Source organism: Seriola aureovittata, chromosome 1, assembly GCF_021018895.1.
Source record: "Seriola aureovittata isolate HTS-2021-v1 ecotype China chromosome 1, ASM2101889v1, whole genome shotgun sequence".
Classification (NCBI taxonomy): Eukaryota; Metazoa; Chordata; class Actinopteri; order Carangiformes; family Carangidae; genus Seriola; species Seriola aureovittata.
Genome location: NC_079364.1, coordinates 20,184,952 through 20,206,168, shown reverse-complemented (window position 1 = coordinate 20,206,168; position 21,217 = coordinate 20,184,952). Strand labels below are relative to the sequence as shown.

The following is a 21,217-nucleotide window of genomic DNA, read 5'->3' as shown; positions in this document are numbered from 1 at the left end:
TGTAGAGAACAGCTTGTGTTTGCTACCATATCATATACTTATCTAAGCTCTAGATGAAGTCATGTCACCCATGTTCCAAAGCTGTCTTTAACCGTTTCATGCATGTTATCTATTCAGTGCAGAATCACCTGAGATAAAATGCTATGCTGATAAAGCAATCATTGCTTTGTTTATTTTTTTATACTTGGGGTCATATATTGATAAAGTTTGTAGCCATCATGGCTACAAGCTGTATTTTTTAATCTGACACTCTGGACACGTAAGCACAAGAGTTTTTTCTTGCTTTAGTCAGTTAAAATCAACTGAACTTCACTGTTCTTCTAGATGTTTGTGATGAGTACTGCAGGACTGTCACATCATGGCTTCTTTGTCACAACATCATAACTCATCAGGTTGTTTCCTTTCTGCCCGCTCTCAACATTTAACACCTTTAACTTCATTTTTAATTAGATGTCACTTCATGTGGGTTACGTTCCCTGTCTTCACTTGTTACTAATTATTTGTCCATTGGCTGCACATACTGACTCCACCACTGTGCCCAGATGTAATCAGTGAATGAGAAATATTCTCTATAGAGTTATTTTATTGCAGAGAATTTCCATTATAATCTGTGTCTGTCGGCCATCAGATTCCTTTCAACTTTAAAATTTCATATCGATGGGCTTGTACCCTGCAGCTTGAGGAGTGTTTGGACTAATACTGCTGCATGTATTCTGTACAATATTTGCCGGAGTGCTGAGTATCGCAATCCCTGACTACCTCAAATTATTCCTATAGATTTTATGGGAAATAAACCCATTGAGAAGCCTAGCTTCACTTGCACAGAGGTACTCTGCACTTGATTAAACTTAACTTAAGGAATTAAAACGTAATAAGACGGTGACATCAGAAAGGGATCATAAATGTAATCTACAGCCACTCTCACAGGAGTCATGATCTGCTCATATCTAGATTACACGGTTTAAAAATGTTTATATTTTCCATGTAAAACAAGCCAATAAAATTCTATAGACTGTTAGTCTACTGCTGCAGAGCCTGTCCTATTTTAAGGCCCAACACTATGCCCCAGCTGAGCCCTGGTTCTGGGGTTGGGACAGCAAGCAGCAAGCTCTCTTTCTTAAACATGCATTTTATTAATTTTCTCAAATACACAAGCACATTTCAGTACCTGTGGATTATCTCAAGGTCTTGAGCTTTTGTATTAAACTTACAAAAACATTTTCAAGTGAGAAAGTTGAAAGAGTAAATGCCTGCACAAAAACATTCGGAAATTACTTTTCTTATTAATTTAATTCAGGTGCAAGATTACAACAATGTTTTTTGCATCATCTAGAAAACATCACAGTTGTGTGGGTGATCCTGATTTCTGACTTAATTTACATTAAAAAGGGAACTGCATTCCTCCGTTTGATTTATACTGTACATGTAGTTTCAAATTTAATATGATTCTGGAGAACATGTCGGCACATCTTTGTCAGGCTTGAAAATGTGGAAAGAGAGGTTGGGTAAAATACGTAAATGTGGGGCAACATAAAACTACTGTATGTGGTACCAAAATAATGGACTTCTAAAAGATGTTTCCAGACATGGGCTGTTGATACATTCTCCTAAATGTGCCAATTCAATGAAAAAGTATTTGATCTTAATTCAAAGACAAGTCTGAAAGTCACATTTATTAATTATAGCATGAACACAAACACCAAACACACACAAACTTTTTTTTGTAATATGTGTCAAGAATTACGCTGACACGCATGTACTGTGACACCTTCTACTTGTCAGGGTCAATGGTCAGCTGGCTGATTATGTCTTTGTAATAGATGCAGTTCTTCTCACGGTCAGCGAGTGCTGTCAGCATCTCATCCATCTCCTCCTGAGTGAAGGACTCACCTGGTTTCAAGACAGCCATCATCAAACATAGCACAATGAAAAGTGATGAAAACAGCTCGTACGTCATAAAGCCTCTGCTTTACCTTCCTGTGTCATGTACTTTGTCAGCTCCTCGGGCTCCAGGTATCCTTTCTTTTCTTTGTCCAGAACCTGGAAACACAGTGTGAGTGTTGCTTTGACAAATATCACAAACACTGTGATGTTAGATTCACTCTGCTGACAGTGTGATTTTCTCAGAAGCTCTTACTCCTGCTCCTATTCCTCATAGACTACAACAAAACCGGAGAATACACAAGAAACGGCTGCTGGTCTCACCTCAAAGGCCTGAAGCAGAGTGTCCTCAGGAATGGGAGGAAACCTAACACACACACACATACACACACACAGACCATTGTTATTTATGTCTTTCTTCTGTGGTGTGGGAATAATGCCTGAGGGTAGTGGGTGCTTTATAATGAAACTTAACTTACTTGTGCTCCAGCAGCACTTTGGTCATGGCTGGGAGGAACTTGTCCAGATGGATACATTCTGTGTGGTCCTCTTCCACCTGGTTGAACAGGATGAGGCTTCTGGATTTGTGTTCTTGAACAAGGATGGTTGCTTATAATATTCTCTGTATCTGGATCTGAATCTGCATCTTTCAAACATACATCATGCTGATCATAACTCTTCATTTGCACTAGAGCAAATTAACAATAAATGCAATATATTTTAAAATGGGATGGCATTTTAATGTGTCAGTGACATCAGAATATCAGGAAGCTCATAATTAATTATATTTTGTTAGCAGGTTTAGTAGGTACATTTGAGGAAAGCCTCAGATGATTTATTTGACTGGTTGTTTTCCTCCAAAACATCACTGAAACAAAAAACAATACTGTTCTGACCTTAGCTATAAAGTCATGTAGGTCTTTCTGAGAGGGGAAGCAACCCAGGGAATAGATGATGGTGCCAATCTCTCTAAAAACAAAAACATGACAGGAAATGAACAGCTTACAGTTAAAGTCACTACAACATGTTAGCTCACATTCTTTAAAAATATGTAAAGACTGCAGATGACAAATGTGACAGCACTGATCGCACTTTCTGGTTTATCCAGTCCTTCCAGCCAACTGGCCATTGTTCAACCCTGTATCAAACCACTAACTTTACTCTACTACAGTCACTGCCAATATGAGCTACTTGCTCCTCTCGTTCAAAGGGCTTCATTATCTCCAGTGGTAAACCAGAGGCATTTCAGTTTACTTTCCACCCAACCAAAAGATTAGGGAAGTATTAAAAAAAATCTACAGGAAAGGATGGGTGTAGCTTTCCTCGTGAACTACAAACTTTCAAACACAGCGTCCCTGGAGGTGTGAGATAAGAAAGAAAGAAAGAAAAGAGGCACTTCGATAAAACAAGACTTTCCAACATATGAGCTCAATAAAAACTAAAACAGTTAGGGTAGATTTTGATATGGGAGGAGTTGATACTGTGCTTCCAACAGGTGCAAAATTATAACAAGTGAAATTAATCAATTTATGTTGGTCCAAATTAGTAACTCTTGCTGTTGGGGCTCCTGGAGGGACAGTTGCCTACTTTGCCCTGGTTGTAATGCAGCCCTGCTTCTTCCACCACTGAAGGAGAGGGATGTAAACAATCACCACCTCCCCCTGCAGGCTGCTGTGGGAGCTTACCGGACATTCACTGTGTTGTTAAGCTCATAGTCAAACGCTTCAAAGGCTGCTCTGATCTTCTTCTGGACATCTGTGGTCTCTGACAGACGAAAAGGAGAAAACACGTACAGAGCCAAAAGTCAGTCGACCGCTAGCTTGTTACTGAAGCAGTAACTCCACTGTCATAATGTTCAAGCAAAACCTTCAAATACTGAACCGTAATTTGAAGGGGACTAGAAACACTGAAACTGCCCTTTTGTGATGTCTGAAGATAAGAATTTAAACTAATACACAGAGGGTATACAACATAAGACAGACTAACCTGCACTCTGCTTGCTCTCCGCCATGTCTGCCGCGTTATTCCGTTGCGTGGCAACCGACTGGCCATATTTGAGGAACAGTTAGTTGGAAACAAGGAGAGTAACTGATTTTTACTAATACCCCAACATATGTCTTACAAAGCCAGGTACATTTTTAAAACATCGTAGCACGTTGTCAATCTTTGTCCTTTAAAATACACACTATACCTTGTTTCAGTGTGATGTACGGTTTGCTCCAAATATTTTAGTTTACTTAACAGGAAACAAAAACACACGGTGTGTTTTTCTCTTATTAACAGTATTCATGAATTAATTATAAATAAACAATCCCAGACTGATTCCGTGTGGAGATCAGGACTCTATGGGGGGCCTGACCATCTGTAGCAAGACCCCTTCTTCTTGTCTCTGAAGATAGCTCTTTAAGACTCTGTCTGTGTTTGGGCTTGTTGTCCTGTTACAGAATTAATTTGGGACTGATCAGACTCCTACCTGACGGTATTGTATGATGGATAAGAAAAATGTTTGCACAGGACTGTATATCAAGAAAAACGTTTACTGTCAATATACAGGTTTAATTCATGCTCTTGTTCACTCAGCTTTATTTATTTACAGTATAATAGTGTTCACAGTTGTAGCTATGTGTTATGTTTCTGTCTGTTGAACTTCACTTTATGTAAACTGAATAAACAATGAAAGAGAGAGGGACAAATCAATGTTTGCTTTATTATTTCCAGCTGTATAAATTCATAAATGGTTAAAAGGGTAAACAAAAAATTACAACAAATAGTAAACCCTTTCATACTGTAAACACATTCCAGGTTTGAATTTAATGTTACATCACATCTAATGGTAATTCAATGGGGTCTTCCTGTCCTTAATTGTAAAGCTGAGAATTTATGGGCCTGTAGCCTGTAACTGGTGGCAGTAGATAGACTCATTACTTAAGTACTCAATAGGAGTGCAGTACTGTCCTGTAATTTCATTCAGGCACACTGAAGTCCTCATCAAAATATTTTACTTACTGAATTGTACACAAGTGCATCAAAAGAAATTAAGGCTTGGCCAATACTGCATCATAAGATGTGTTTTTTCTTTGAATAACCTAATTTTAAGCAAATCATCAAGGAAAACTAAATTTAATTTCAAAGCACACATGAGCTGCCTGTAAATGAGACCAGTTTAAATAATAACAGTCCAGATGCACCTGTAGTGCAAATCCTAAGTCTAGAATGGGTCAGACACAATAAGGCCAATCAGTGTGTACATTAAACAACAGTCTCTATATAGAAAAACAATACATTAAAAATATGCAAAAAAATTTCATGTATGAGAGAAAGGGGTAATTAAATACAATTAAAGCAGGAAAAAGTAAGCACATCTTATAATTGTCAAATTATTTAAAATCAAATGATCAACTGCTTCAACTGCTGGGAGAAGAAAAAGTATTCAAAAGTACTACTCGCTATCAGTGATGGCTTCCATTTTACTAATATGGATAATATTGCATTTTGAATTCCGAACTTTTGTCCCTTATACAGCTTGAGATGTCTTTGTATTCCTTAAGAAACCAATAGGTACTGGCTGTAGAAAGAGTATTCCAATACAGTGACATGAATAGTTTTAAAACATACATCGTTTCATCAACCATTTACACGTTTTACAGTCCAGTGAAATGGACTGTAAAATCTCAGAATTCACCTCCGTTCATGGGGATGAAAATGAAGAGTGAAGAGTGGTACTTTTAACTCTGTAATCAGTCTTCAACAGACCAGAATAATCTCTGGTGTGTGTATGTGTGTTTGTGCATTCATATCTCTGGTTGCCCCTGATGTACAGGGACTCCCTGGTGATGCCTCTGATCTGCAGCTTGGGCTTCTGGGAGTTGTTGTCCATTATGTTCAAATACTTGCTTTACAAGTTCCTTTTCTTCTGTCTTTACTTCGTGTTGACGTTGCTCTTCCTCTCGAGGCTGAATCTCTTCATGAACCTCCTCTCTCTGCTCTGCTGCTCCTGCCTTCTCCTCGTCAGTACTGGGGTTTGACAGCTTCTCCTCCACTGCCACCTCCTGCTCCTGGTGAGGTGCATTGCTGTTGCTGGAGTCCTTTGAGATGGAAAGTGTGATGTAACATTAGTGCAGTCGACAACAAATTAAGCTGTGAATAAAACTAGATTCAGCTCAGTAAACCAAACTTAAATGCACAACAAAAATGCAACATTACTTCTGTTTACATATTAATTGACAGTAAAGCAAACAAACTAACCGTTTATAACAAACTTGTTTAATAGCAAAAACAAAATAGACAGAAATTGACAAAACAATCTCAATCTCAAGGTCCACTTACTAACTTTATTTTTATATCATTTATTTGACTAAATACATCAATATTTTTCATTTTAAAAAATTTGAAAACGCAATTAAGTGTACCTTGAGATGAGATTACTTTGTCAAACTATTACTGCAAATGTCAAGAATAAGATTTCATTTTTTTTTTTTCAAGTAGATGTGCAAAAAATCACAACAGTTCAGTTAATCAAAGATTTTCCATAACTATACAATCATTCTGCTTGAACAGAGTAACATATAATTTAGCTTAAAGGTAACCTTCATACTAGATAAGAAAGAGTTAAGAGTGCTTACATGCACACGGTACCTGTTTGTGAGGTAGTGAAGGAGAGAGCAGCTCTGATGGGGCCAATAGGCCGTCCTGGTTTAGATCCTGAGTCTGGAGTAAGAAATCTACCATGGACACCACCTGAACTCAGGAAACACATACACACACACACACACACACACACACACACACACACACACACACACACACACACGCACAGTTAGATCGATAGGTTAGATATGTAACACTAGGCATAAATACAATGGAAGTTCAAACACACAGCACACACACACACACACACACACACACACACACGCCCCTACAGCCACTCCTCCTCACCAACTCATTGGCCTGTGCTCCAGGTGTATGATGGGAGCTATAGTCTGAAAGTAGCTTCATCATCTCCAAGCCATCCAACAACCCACTGCGATCGAAGTCGTACAGACGAAACAGGAAGAATACCTCTGACACAACACAGGAGAACAGTGGCATGTTTAAAAACCAAACATGTTTGATATACTGCTGCGGAGGAGGAGATACAGTAGCAAAATGCCCTACTCTTTACACACAAACACAACATCAGTGATGTTAACAACTGATTGTATGGGACACAGGCGTTCTACCAGAATCACAGACAAAACCTTGGAGAATCTCTGGTCATCTGCTTGAAAAAGATTCAGCCAAAAGTCATGGAAAATGACTTTATTAGAACCTGAGACGTCCTTACATATTCCAGTAAGCAGCTGTCGGAAACACTAGGTGTATTTGGTAACGATGATCAAAGGGACAGTCCTGTGTCAGATCTTGTACAGGTGTCACAGCAGTAGGTGGAGATATCTACCTTGCTCCCAAGTGCTGATTTCTGGTCCTCCCTGGCTATCCTTCAGACTGGACTGAATGTAACTCTGCAGCAACCTGTGGTACACAAAGCACACAGGACATTTCAGTCCATCAGTGAAACATCAAGAGCCAAAAATGAACAGTGAGGAGTCAGATTCGTTTAACTCTGCAAGAACGGAGTCATATTGCAGATACAATCAGACAAAAGCTGTGAGAGGCAAAATAGAAAGACAAATTTAGGATTAATATATCTTGAGTGGATTGTTTAAAATCTCAAGGTGGTACTTTAAAAACAGCAGTGATGCTGTATGATATATAGCCACAAGAGGGCAGAATATTAGGCTACTTCTTTTATTTTAGGGCAAGTCCTAACATATGACTCAACAATAGGAGGAGGAGTTGCCACTTCATCAAAAAAATACTCTATCTATCACATCTTACACAAGGCAGATGGCAAGAAGACACCCTTGGGGCAATAATGATACTCACAGCGCCTTTGAGCCGCTCTGCTATTCTGTAAGGGTATCAGTGCTGTTTCAGGTCATCCTGCGTGGGTGTACACACTTTTTGCTTAAAGACTAAATCAGGGGTTTTCAGTGTCTATGGAAGGCAAGCTTATTTGTAAAGCCCCTTTCAACAACGAGGCAATTCAAAATGGCCTGTATAAGACATGTAAAGACATTATAGATAAGAGATATCAGACAAGACATAAAGGAAACGCCGAAGATGACTCCTGTTGTATCATTTGTCTAAATATTGCAATAGTTTAATCCCATGCACAGGCCATAGATGAAGCAATGGGTAATCGATGGCAGCATAGTCAAAATACATTATTCAAAAATGCCCTTTCTATCCATTCACTGCACTCGGGGCTCCTGTGAATCCATGTGCATTGTTTGTTGATGGAGGTACAGATCACATCAGCTGCAATTCTGCACAGCTGACAAACATATGTCTGGTCACACACTCAACAGACTCAATTGAACAATATGAAAGAGCAGTGTACACATCAATTAATCTTGTCAGGAAATCAATTTTGGCCACAACATACTGTGGAACTATGTCCACAAAGTGGTTACTTCTCTCACTGTGTTCCCTGAATAAATTATCAGCACATTCCACTGTACAGTAACAGAGATGTGAAGGGAAACATATTTTATAGTTGCAACATGAAGCAGAGTTATTGCACGTGTAATCTTATCAGTATATGGTGCAGGCCACATCATTAGCACAACACAGCAGGCAAAGTCCACAGAGTGACCAGACAGTAGCTGCTAAGTCCACTAAAGCAGACTGCAGGTTGGACAAATTTAGATGTGGTCTGCATTACTCACCTGCGGTCCTCCTCTCCGGTGCCAAAGGGATTGGGTAGTGCTATGGAAGGCGGCTGGATATCTACTGTCTCCTCTCTGTGGGATAAACAAATAAAAACTGAAATAAAACATACGCCAAGAAGACTCCTTTCTTTTACTTTCATTTAATTTGTACATTTCACACTAAGCAACTACAAAAGAGGTGAAAGATAGTTTGTTTCTTTTGCTGGCAATAGATATGTATCCCCTGTACATAAAGCATATGTTTGTTTGCCATTAAAAAAAGGACTGTTTGAAATATCCAGTGTAACAAATCTTGGCCATTCTGATATTGCAGCTCTTGGTGACGTTGATGGTGATGTTTATTGTGGAAATTCACTTCTTATGACAATAAAAATGTATCATTTATGACAAAAAATTAAATAAGAACATTTACTTGAAAGATTAAAAATGTAGGGAGGTGGGTTTACCTTTCTGTCCCTGGTAAACCTGGGGCAGCCAAGCACAGGTGTATGAGCAGGAGCAGGTATAGGACACATGGGACAAACTTGCCCAGGTGAGACTCCATGAACACACCTACAAGCAGACAGCCATGTTATGGCCTCATATCACATCTGTACAGGCCAATGTCATGAATCTACCTGCAAACAGTCTTCCATAATTGAACAAAGTATCAGAGAATTCAGCAAAATGTGCACACATGGCAGAATTGGTGGCATAAGATATTTCATGGTTGGAAAATAATGTTAATTAAATTTCCACATAGTTAATGTTAGGGACATAGGAGTGTTTGATGGTTTGGTTGCCTGATGTGTACGAAGTGGAATTTCCACATGGCTTCTGTGTATCTGCAAACCCAGTTGTCACTTGCACTGTTAGCTGTTTCAAATGGTTAATGTACATGTTACACCTACTGACCTAATCAGTCACTGGATAAATATAACAGTGCTGCAGCCTTTACAAGTTACACGGATGATGGACCCCATGGTCCATTATGGGGAAATCAATGAAAACCATCTGTATCTACCTACAGCTCAGGATCCACATTGTCCAACTTGTTCAGTGAATATGTCCATGTATCTTTAGTCAGTTTAGTCAAGCAGATGTTTTATTTGTGTATTAAACTGCTTTGCAGCTCTGGATTGGCCTGGCGCTACTTTATCCCAACTGAAACGCACTGAATAATAAACCAGCTACGTGCAGCAATGCTAACACCACGGCTCACACAGCCCCACCTGACCCACAGCTGACACCAGCCCACTGCAGCATTATTACAGCCTGGACACAGATAGAATAAACACTGGTCGTTTCTGATAGACCGCTCGTCTTCCTGCTTCCAATTACAACAAAAAACAAATGCAAGAATGACGAGTTTTAGCCTGAAAGAGCAACCGGTTTTAGCCTGCTGACTATGCGTTTATTACGATGTATGTAGATGAAATATTTCTGTGGACTGAAATAACATGCACACACAGCTCAGAAAGGCTAAGCTGCAGCTGATAAATCCAGCCTGATACTCTACATCTGTATTCAGAGTCATAACCTACCTGTCAGCATGGTGGATGTGCGGACAGTAACAAGCTTTAACTCGGGCAGGTTTGCTTTTACAGGTTCATATCTGGTGAGCACCTCTGTCCCGCACCGCCCTGCTGCTCGCGCCTCCCGGTCTGCACTGCGCAACGGCAACTGCACACGCGCCCACCCTCACCTCCACCGCCGGGCTGCCACGGAGACCGGCGGTGTGTTTTGGTCAATGACAGGGTCCACGTGGAAGAACAGAGCCTCTGTCGTGTCAGTGAGTTTGCGCACGAAGCCTCTCTTTGTGCTCCTCTCTCCGAGTTTTCCGCCACGCCACGTCCACACAGACAAGTCAGATTTCGGTAGACCGGGAGGAGTCTTGTAATCTGCTCCAGGCCTTTACAGCTCAGGGGTGTTTTATTTTTTTTGTCTCAGTAGTGGAAGCTGGAAGCCGTCTTAACTCGCTGTTCTTATATAGTACTGCCATTACTATGATCTTTCAAGAGCCACCAAAAGCTCGACATATATTCTTAAGACTCACAACCAGTGAATTAAATATTTTTGCTGACTTAAATTACAGATTCTACTCAAGTGTTTAACTCTCAAGTCTTCTTGACTCATCTGGTTAAAAATAGTGGATCTATGGCTGTAGATCCAATTAATGAAAGAACCATAAACATCTTTATTCAGTAACGCTTTATTTTACAGGTGCATTATTTTAAGTTTGTTTAAATTCTTGAAAGTTTCCTGAAAATAACTGTGTAGTTTGGTCATTAAACAGTTTAATGAAGCGGTAGATTTATGTTGCAGTTTGACTAAAAGTCCAAAAGGTGGCGCTAAGCTCCTGCGTGGAGCGTCTTAGTCAGGAGAAGGGAAGGGAGGGGGAGAGACGAGGAAGACAGCGAGTCCTGAGCGGTAGTGACAAAAGTTATGTCTTTTAAGTTCAATGTTGAAGTTATCCGGCAGGAAGTTACCTTGGCCCGAGAACTGTTGTGTTACCAGAGGATTCAGGAGGAGCGCGATCTAATGTGTTTATAACGATCTCTGGTGAGTGTGTTTTCTTTCTCAGTGCTAGCTTAAAGGTGATGTTAGCTCACGCTGATTTCAGGATTGTGAACGGGACAAAACAATCAGAGAAACGTGTTGTGTTGATTTAAAAAAACAAACAAAAACTCTTCAGTGTAGAGTTTGAGAGGTGTGATCTTGTGTTTTGAAAGATTGCTTGCATAAACTACTGTCTTGTGAAATGTATTTTCTAGTCATAGTGATGTTGTGTTCTGTGAAAATTTGAGTGAGCAATAAAAGGTTAGAAGGTAACCATGAGATACTGGTATTCATCTTCATACTAAAAAAAATAATTTGACTTTAACTGAAGTGTGGTATGCTGGTTGTTTTCTATGGTCGGGTTGAAGCGAGCCTGGAGGTCGTCCAGTCACCACTATGGCTGCAGTAGAGGAGCAACTCGTGGATTTGGATGCACCAGCTTCTCCACTCGGATTCCAGATAAGATCCATCACAATAGAAACATTGCACCATAAATGAAGTGAAAGAGAAAAAAACACTCACTGACTGCACTGACTGACTGAAAAAACAACTTTTGACTTGACTGAACTAAACTCAGATTTCCCTCAAGAAAGGATCCAACTATACAATAGAAGAGGAAATAAGTAAGGACTTAAAAACATTGAGCTCAGGAATTTAAATACCCGGGTACAGAAGTTACTTTGCTTTGTTTTATTTCAATGTGTGAATCGAACAGAGCTCTGAATTAAGGGACATTTTGAGTTCATTTGTTTTATTTTAAAGGCCTTGCTTTGTTATTAAGCCCATTCTCACGTGAGTGTTGTTTTTGTATTCTGTGAAAACAAAAACTATTGCAAAGAGCAGTGGTTGTGTTTTACTTATCATCTTCCTCATGGAGCCTAGATTTTAGATATTGATCTATTACAATTTTATTGGCATCTAACACATCTCCTCATATCTAGTGGTTACAGTAGATTGACCAAAATAATATTTAGAGGTTCCTGGACCACATCAAGTGAGATATCAGATTCAACTCTGCAAATAATTGTGCCAAATTGGAAAACTCATGGTGTTTACATCTAAGTGGGTTTAATCCAGTAAATACACACACAGACATGCAAAGCAAGATGGGGTAAAAGTCAGAAGTAAGCACTGTACTGCAGATATTTCACCACAAGATGTCCCAGTAACTCTTCGTTTGAATCGCCTCTCAAGGCATCATACTCACATCTGCAGAACATTATGAATAAGAAGATTAGGTTTATAATGTTCTAATTATGTCATAACTGTATCTGCAATAATATCATAAATGTCACATCATTAATGGAGTCTGGCAAAACTCAAATTGTAGATAAGAGGCTTTTATTTTGTTTCCTTTTCCTGTTTCAGTAAGTATTTGTTGTCTTTTAGTAAATGACCCTATAATTCAAAGTAAATTTAAATCAAATAATTATAAATTTCTAAACTTATTTTTCAGAGGGAGGTCAGGTACATTACACACACACACACACACACACACACACACACACACACACACACATACACAAACACACACCAGGTCAAGGTAAGTTAATATTATGTCATAGCCGTGCAAATTAATTATCATGCTGATCTTCTACTGGTTCCCAGGGAGTGTGATCTGTTTTCTGTGACTCACATAGCACTGATGAATGTTCATTTGACATGACACATTTGAGATCTTTCATTGGTCCCAAAGGGAAAATGTTTCACACCCCTGCTGCTGGTCTCCAAACGTCGGAGCAGCAGGCAGTGTGGGTTCTGAACTGTGTGTTACAGTAAATACACAGGTTTGTGTCTTTTATCTTCGGGAAATCCTTTATTCAAAATTCAACATCCAAAAATGGTTGTTTACTATTAAAGGGAAAGATTGTGCAACATTTAAAAAAAATGTATGTGCATAGTGTATAGTAGCTTTATATATAGTGGAATTACAGACTATTTGTCTATTTTACTACTACTTTACTACTATTTAATGGGAAGGTATAGATTATGAAATGGATGGAAATAGAGAAAAATTGGATTTGATGTGTTGCACAACTATATTATTACGCCAGGGTAGGAGGCTCTGTTTAGAGGCAGTGTTTTATTCCTCCATCATTCCCACATCACCTCACTCTGCTCAGTTGTCTCTTTTTATCTGTTTCCCATCTGCCTTCCTCCGTCATGTCTCTGTCTCCCTCAACCTCTGAAGTAATGCCAGACCTTACACTCAAATTTCTAAAAATAGAAAAACTCTATTGAGGTGGCAACACAGCAGCATGGTGGTAACACACACACACACACACACACACACACACACACACACACACACACACACACAGAGTACTGTACTGTGAATGAGTGTGTTCATGTATCTGAACTGTAGTTTTACTCTACTACTATTACCCACAAACAAACGTTCTTCTTCACATCCACATTGGTTGGTCTGTAGGAGTTTACAGGAGGTCAGTTCAAACTGCAGAGCAGTGTCATTGAGCCCTTTCCTGATCATATCATTTTGGGATAGTCATTGGTCCCAAAGGAGAAATCCATCTTTTTGAGGCTTGAGCTGTGTGGTTGAAGGACAGTATCAACCTGTCCTGCTCCCACATCACCTCACGTTACTGTAAAAGTAGGAAATTCTTAAATTGTGGGTTTCACTGACTTTGTTCAACGGGCAGCTGAAGTCCACCTGAAATTGACTTTTGAAATTCGATGCATGTAGAGGACTAATACTATAAAATATTAAAAATATAATAAAAATAAGACCATGCTTGGAAAAGCAACCTTGGTGGTCAACCTATGACTCCTCAGCAGTAATGGCTCAGATCGGTCTTTACTAGCACACTTCAATCAACCTCTTAACAATATTCTGGTATGTTTGGCAATTGAATTGCTTTATTTAGTTATTTGTGTTTTATGTCAGCATTTCTTCACCGACTGCATGTACAGTGTTTGTAGTAGGGCTGCACCAAATGCTGCAGAAATACTCTCCAAGATGCATTTCGTATTTTCCAAGTCAGATTTTCTGAGACAGTATTTGTGTATACCGTTTTTAGTTTAGATGTTCTGAACTTTTCATCCTGGAGCAGTGACTGACAGCATGATTGTAACACTGACAAACTCACACATGCATAGAGATGAAATACTAAGATTTTGAAGCGTATTCACATGAAACTCATAAAGTCAGTCAGAGTGAGTGGAGCTACAACTGCTGAATATGGGAAGAAACAGTCTGAAGACAAAACACACTCAACCATATGCCGTTGCACACACATATAAAGGTCAAGGACCTGTGAGTGGGAGAGACCAATTGTACTTTTATAATCACACAAAAACTAGTGACACGCATAAAAGGGCACAAATATACTTAAACATCTCTGTTCTTCTGCGTGACTCTCTGAATGGCTTTGCACTGTGGTCGCTCATTATTCCACAGCCGGTTGGTACATAAACATCCTACTGACACTCACTTACAGGAAGGGAGATTACTCTGTAATTGTTAACATGAGCTGCTGCCTCGTACCTGTGTGTGTGTGTGTGTGTGTGTGTGTGTGTGTGTGTGTGTGTGTGTGTGTGTGTGTGTGTGTGTGTGTGTGTGTGTGTGTGTGTGTGTGTGTGTGTGTGTGTGTGTGTAATGGAAATACATTTCATTTAGACAACACTTTTCACTCTCACGCACAGCAGCCAAACAGATAGAGAGACGGATACGTGATGCAGAAAATTGGACCGTCAGGCAGCGCTGTTGTTCTTACAGCTCTTACCACGCAGAATATTGTTGAAACAAGTCTCCTGCTGCTCCGAGTGTGTTTCCTTTGGTTGAATAGAAACACTAGAGTAAATGCAATAGCACCGTGCTGTGAGATGATGTGGTTTCCAGTCGGAGAGGTTTGTTTGCTGTCCGAGGCGAAAGCAAGTACCTTTACCTGCCCATGTGTACGTTAGCATCTGATGCACAAGAATTTTTCTACTGGATCATTTTCTTTGCAATTTCAGGCAGTTAATGACAGCAGGGGACACACTCTGTGAGGGCTCACTGCATCACGGCAGAATCCTAACATGGTGTTACTGTCCCACAGAGATGCCTGGTCTCCCTCTGGTGCAAATTACTGTGGAGCCTGGTGCGGCACGATGTAGAGTAGCAGAGCTTCAACATCATCAGGTTAAAGTTGGGTGGACCACAGTGACTTCAGAAAGAATTCACACACGGGATTCTTGAGGCCACCGTACTCAGAGGAACACTCAGAGCTTTAGAAATGGTTTCATACCCTTGCCCTCATCTATGTCTCGCTGCAGTTTCATCACAGAGGTCTACATAAAGTTCCTTGGACTTCAAACTTTTTGCCCTGATATGAAGTATGAATTGCGGGACCTTATATAGCCTACACAAGTGTGCGCCTTTCTATGCTACGTCCAGTCCATTCAATTTGCCACAGGTGTGCCCCAGCAGAGGGAGTTTTTTTGTTCAATAAATGTACAAAACCTTCTACAAACATGTTTTCACTTTGTCATTATGGGTTACTTGATGTAGGTTGATGACAAAAAAAAATGTCAGTTTTACCTATTTCACGCGGAAGAGAGTTGGAGAGGCAAACAGAGGGGGAAAGTGTGGGCCAGACGGACAGTTGTGACCCATATCTGAAGTAAACAAACACAGCTGTAAAAGTAAACAGGAGGGGATGAAGAGAGTGAGAAAAACAAAAAGTTAGAGAGGAAGATGGAGAACAATGTTTTATAACCTATTAGTCAGAAGGTAATAATAAATTGTATATTCTAAGGCTAATAGGTTAATAGTTTTGAAGAGCAATGTCACAGCTACTATACCATCCTGCAACAATAACATTTCATCCCGAAATTAACTTCCAGTGTCCTGTGGAAGTGCAGGTGAGCAAGACTCCCTCACACAGATTCTCTAACATGGCGGACAGTTATTTGATTTGGAGGTACGGCATGTTACAGATATTTGATTTGCCCATGTATTATACACCAGACAGGAATATTTTGGGGGGAGTTTTTTTCCCTTCTTAAAATTTGACAAAATTCCCTGCTGGTATTTTCCAACTGCTGTTCCCACCTCCCAGCACCATGTCACGCAAGTGCATGGCTCTGTTTGTCTTTAACATAGCCCAAGTGCATTCGCATGCATACTCTCACAAGCACGTACACTGGCAGACACACACGCACACACACACAGGTCCCATACAGAAGCCCTGCCTCCATTCAGTTATGTAACAAGGATTAGGTTTCACTATCCCTTGGCCCCAACAGTCAAAACTATGTGAGCTATTTTTAACCCTGTACCCCAATATAATATCAACAGACATGTACCGTGATTAACGGTCATCACTGCTCCCGCTCACATGTCCTCCTAACACTGATAATCCCTGCACGGGCTTCCCACAACAACACCAACAGCCATTGCATGAAAACTTCATCTGAGGCAAAAAGTTTTGTTACTGCACAATCTGGAACTATTTTAACTGTCACTACAAAACTACTCAACATTAGAAAGTGTTGAGAAGTAGTGGAGCGTTGCTGACGCTAGTGCCGCAGACGCAGGTCACATTCTCAACGTGGGAAGTTGTGTACATATTTGGTATAACGTGGATGGTGGATGTAGTAAACAAAACACTGAACTGGAAAAAGAAAAAGAAAGTCGCTTTACTACTCCAATGCTCCAGAACAAACAAAGATTTTCTCAACTTGTGGACTCAGAGCAATCAGAAAATGTTTGCAACCAAGTCGAACCACGTCACCAGGTTGCTCAAACTCACCTGGAGTGAAGGCGGTAAAAACAGCTTGATTTGAACACTAGCTTAGATACTTTAGAGACAGGGTATGGGGCCCATGAGCCAAACATTTTGCACCTGCAATGTACACAGACACACCTAAACATACACACATACACACACACACACACACACACACACACACACACACACACACACACACAACTATGTTCTATAGTATGAGTTTGTTTGAAGTAGTTGCTGTCACATTCCACAAGCTAATTCCTATGGGATTCAGATCATTACAACTGGAAAACCAGAGGAAGCACTAAATCCATTACAGTGGCCTCTCACACACACACACACACACACACACACACACACACACACACAACACACACACACACACACACAGTGTTATATACTGACAGAGTTTCTATTGCAGTTTTTCTACCCAAGTCAGACTCACATTGGGGGGATGTTTCTCTTTAACAGTGGCGATACATACCACTGTATGCACACACACACACACACACACACACACACACACACACAGACACACAGAGAGGGCAGTTCCGCTTCATGGGTGTCTAATTGCAGGCTTGTGTCCAGCCACGATATGATGTCCTAAAGACCCAGGGTCATTTCTCCACAGGCATCTGAGGGGGCACCACGACGTCAGGACCAATCAACTGAGAAAGCAAGTGTGCTGCTTAAATACACCCACACACACATGTATATATGTCCAAAACTATATGCATGTACTGTATAGGGATACACGCACACAAAGTAATGACCCACACATAAAAACAATGTACAGATAAAGTCACGTACAGATGCAGTAACGTAATGGTGGATAAATCTTCACCAGAAGCTGTTGTAGAAATTAAAATGGTCAAGTTGTCATGGTAATGACAGAAAAGGTCAGGAGGGATCACACTTGTTTTCCACAGAGTGAAGTTGTCGTCTTTACTTCCTGTATCTACAGTATATCTTCTCACGTCAGGCCTCTGTAGAGCTTTCCTCTTTACTTAATAATTTTACTTTTTCACTTCCATCTGCATCCCTTTAGTTTCATTGTCAGTGTGTTATGAGCATGAAAAAAATCTGAACTTTAACTGCTGAATAAATAGTCAGTTTATTAAAATATTATGAACTACAAATCAGATTCCATTTCATGACTGGAAGGTATAAGTCATCAGAGTTTTATTTTAGGCTGAGTATATAGATAGACACTGTGTGTTTTAGGGGCAACAGTGGTTGATAAATGGATATAAATACAGCTGCACACTATTAAAAAATCACCATTGTTCCATCTTTGTTCATTTCATAATTAAAGGTCTCCACGATACCTCAGGTTTCATGATCCCCAAAATTGTTTCAACAGCATCTTGTTTTTAAATCGGCTGAGTAGAAACTGTGAGATGAGTTTTCAGTGAAACAAGATTTACTTCCATAGCTGGAGAATATTTGCATTTGAATTATTTTTACCCTTCAGACAGACTGCATAACAGTGATAATAGATGATGGGAAAATAAACTGAAACGAGAGTGCTATTTTTGGTCACTCCTGCGTAAATTGACTGTGACTAAGTATCAGCACCATTGATTATCATACACCAGACTGACTGCAATCATTGAGCAATCAATTTCTAAATTAGCACAAGATACGACTCACGGATACACAGACACACAGGCACGTAAACCACAACTGAAATAATATTTCTATCCAGTGTTAGTCATCAGTATTTTTTTTTGCTCAGAGGACCACCATGTGTGGAGTAGACTTGTAAATCAACTGACAAATAGAAAGTATGGAAATATTTACATACTACATATTTGAATCCGCAAAGAGTGATGAACTATTTTCAACTGAATAATTTGAGGACTAAAAATATAAGACAATCATCATGAAGACAGTGAGTTTACATTAGAGATTTGCGTTTCAGAACATGAGAGCTAAAGTAACATTTTTACTGTTTTTATTGAGCAGCAGTTTCTAAGTAAAATAGGAGGCCAGTGAATGAATGAAGAGCAGCTATAAGCAGAACTCCAGTGGCAGAAACTGATGAGGACACGTGAGGCATGTCATGTGATCGATTTAATAAATGAAGTCCCTGAACATTAGATGTGTTTGTTTACACTTATAACTTGATTTTCTGATATAAATCAGAATCCACTGCATGATTGGAAGGTTTAAGTGAAGTTTTCCAATTACGAGAGTTTTATTTTAGACTTTATTTTAGAGTATATCCTATACACTGTGCATAGGAAATACCTAAGAGTACAATGCATTCTGGGTAAGATGTGCTCCTTGAGTAGGCATCAGGGCATGTTCACTCCCCTCCTAATGTCTGAAGGTGATGTCCGCCTACTTGATGTTCACTTCGATGGATTACAGCAGATTAAAACTGTAAAGCTGTATTCGGTAATGGTCAGACTGTAGCAAGGTGTGCTCAACTGCACAAGATGTTTTCATTGTAGGAGGCAAACCAGCAAAAATACTAATGCAGAGAGTAGCTCTGTAGCTGCATAACCATCCCAGTGCTCCTGCCTCTATTTGCCTCCTTTTCAATTATTCTTGCTTCTTTGCTGACTTTAGATTTTTGTATCAAAGCAGCTAAAACTTGCAAACACACTTGAATGGTCCTTTACATGATCTTACATGAAATATTGGAACTTAAAATGGAAACAGTGAGTTTCCTGACAGGAACTCAACAAGTGCTTGTTGTGCACCATGAGGCTGAAGAGAGGGAAGATGGAATAAAGTACCATGACAGCAATGGTCCAAATTAATGGTTTGCCCCATTCATTTGAAACAGACTATTTATCAGCACCGTGGCTGCAGCATAGTAGAGGTGGATGTCATTCTACTGTCACTCTGCTGATTCAATTGACTTTGTTCAGTTCAAGTATTTTGTTCACTTTTTCTCTGATCACACCACTGTTCAAAAGCACTTCTGTATGTATGTCAGCAAGTGAACGCACCATTATTAACATTATTAAAATGTTCAGGCATTACTCAGTTTAGACTTCACCGTGAGAGAATAGGGTATATCTCGTTTAGCCGTCTGGTCTGTAGGTCTCCCTACACTAAGCAGCAGACAGGTGAGGTGAGACATACACATACACACACACACACACACACACACACACACACACACACTAATTCACTCATATACACAAAGACTACATGTTCATGTTAATAAGCATTCAGCATACGGTGACAGACAAATACATATCACCCACACACACTCAGGCAGGCGCTAAAAGTCACACACACAGTATCTATCTTTAGCTGTACAAATAGGCGTGTAATTAATGTTTAGATGTTGGAGTCATGAGGTGGAGACATAAACATTTAAACAACTTAATTTCTCATCAGGGGCCGAGAGACAGAGAGAGGGAAGAGGGAGAGAAAAAAGAAAGAAAGACTAATGGAGCGTGAGAGATGGATGATACTAGATCATGGTTCATTATTGATTGCCAGCTCATAAAAAGCAACATTTTCTTTCAGTAGTTTGAAAGGTGACCCTCAGAAAGCTGCTGAAAATGATGTGTGTAAAAAAACTGGAGTATCCTGGTAGTCGAGTTGCAATATTGTATATATATATATTGTATGAATATTTGTTTCATGTCAATCTAAGTATTTATAAAAACACTTTCTATTTTTATTGCACACTCAGCAGTGTATACCCCCATTTCAATCCTGCCTCGATCTAAACCTCCATGGCATTAATCAGTCTGTGAAAAGTGGACTGTGATTCATCCGTTTGATTGTTTCAATCACTAACACAGCACTCTACGATCTTTACCTCAGGAGGTTCCCAACTTTAGGTTCAATCAGAGGATGCAGACCAGACTGGAGACCGAGTCTCTGCAGATTATCCATCATCTGACACATGTCAATATTTATATTCTCCATTTAAATGTATATAAACTTCTGCATAGTTGATCACCTCAGTGGACTCAGACACCTGTCATTCAATGCTCATCTCCTCTGTACATGTGTTTGTTTAATAGAAACAACCATGCATGTGTGTGAGACTATGAACATCTGAGCTGAGTGACTGTTGACTGAGTGGTTGACTGATTAAATAACTGGCTGTTTTTCTTTCAGTGATGTTTATATGTCTTTTAACAACCTTCTCTCTTCTCTTCTTTTCTCCTCTCTTCTCTTCATGTCTGGAAGTGATTAAAACTCATAATAAGAGGTCTGCATTGAAGTTGTGAACATGGCAATATGGGTCATTGTCCTTGAGCAATTAAGATATCTTGCCTCTGCGAGTGAGTGTGATAAAGGACCAGCTTTGTGTTC

At 39.7% G+C, this 21,217-nt stretch overlaps 2 protein-coding genes and 1 long non-coding RNA gene across 3 annotated transcripts; 1 reads left to right on the top strand and 2 right to left on the bottom strand.

The window, feature by feature from the left end:
* Nucleotides 1-1,654: 1,654 nt before the first annotated feature.
* efcab2 (EF-hand calcium binding domain 2) lies at nucleotides 1,655-4,441 on the bottom strand. The gene is made up of 8 exons (XM_056366072.1): nucleotides 4,073-4,441; nucleotides 3,868-3,925; nucleotides 3,567-3,645; nucleotides 2,778-2,850; nucleotides 2,361-2,437; nucleotides 2,206-2,248; nucleotides 1,974-2,040; nucleotides 1,655-1,890 (listed from the first exon to the last, which is right to left on the bottom strand). Exons 2-8 carry the CDS (start codon nucleotides 3,890-3,892, stop codon nucleotides 1,772-1,774), a joined length of 483 nt encoding a protein of 160 aa, XP_056222047.1. The 5' UTR covers nucleotides 3,893-3,925; nucleotides 4,073-4,441; the 3' UTR covers nucleotides 1,655-1,771.
* Nucleotides 4,442-4,568: 127 nt separating this feature from the next.
* On the bottom strand, nucleotides 4,569-10,331 carry cgref1 (cell growth regulator with EF-hand domain 1). The gene is made up of 7 exons (XM_056365960.1): nucleotides 10,178-10,331; nucleotides 9,101-9,206; nucleotides 8,652-8,726; nucleotides 7,319-7,392; nucleotides 6,817-6,941; nucleotides 6,517-6,618; nucleotides 4,569-5,966 (listed from the first exon to the last, which is right to left on the bottom strand). The coding sequence occupies exons 1-7, from the start codon at nucleotides 10,185-10,187 to the stop codon at nucleotides 5,673-5,675; spliced, it is 786 nt and encodes a 261-aa protein (XP_056221935.1). The 5' UTR covers nucleotides 10,188-10,331; the 3' UTR covers nucleotides 4,569-5,672.
* Nucleotides 10,332-10,531: 200 nt separating this feature from the next.
* Nucleotides 10,532-12,031, top strand: LOC130162415 (uncharacterized). The gene is made up of 2 exons (XR_008826273.1): nucleotides 10,532-11,195; nucleotides 11,561-12,031. It is a non-coding gene; the product is annotated as an uncharacterized LOC130162415 (long non-coding RNA).
* The last annotated feature ends 9,186 nt before the right edge of the window (nucleotides 12,032-21,217 follow it).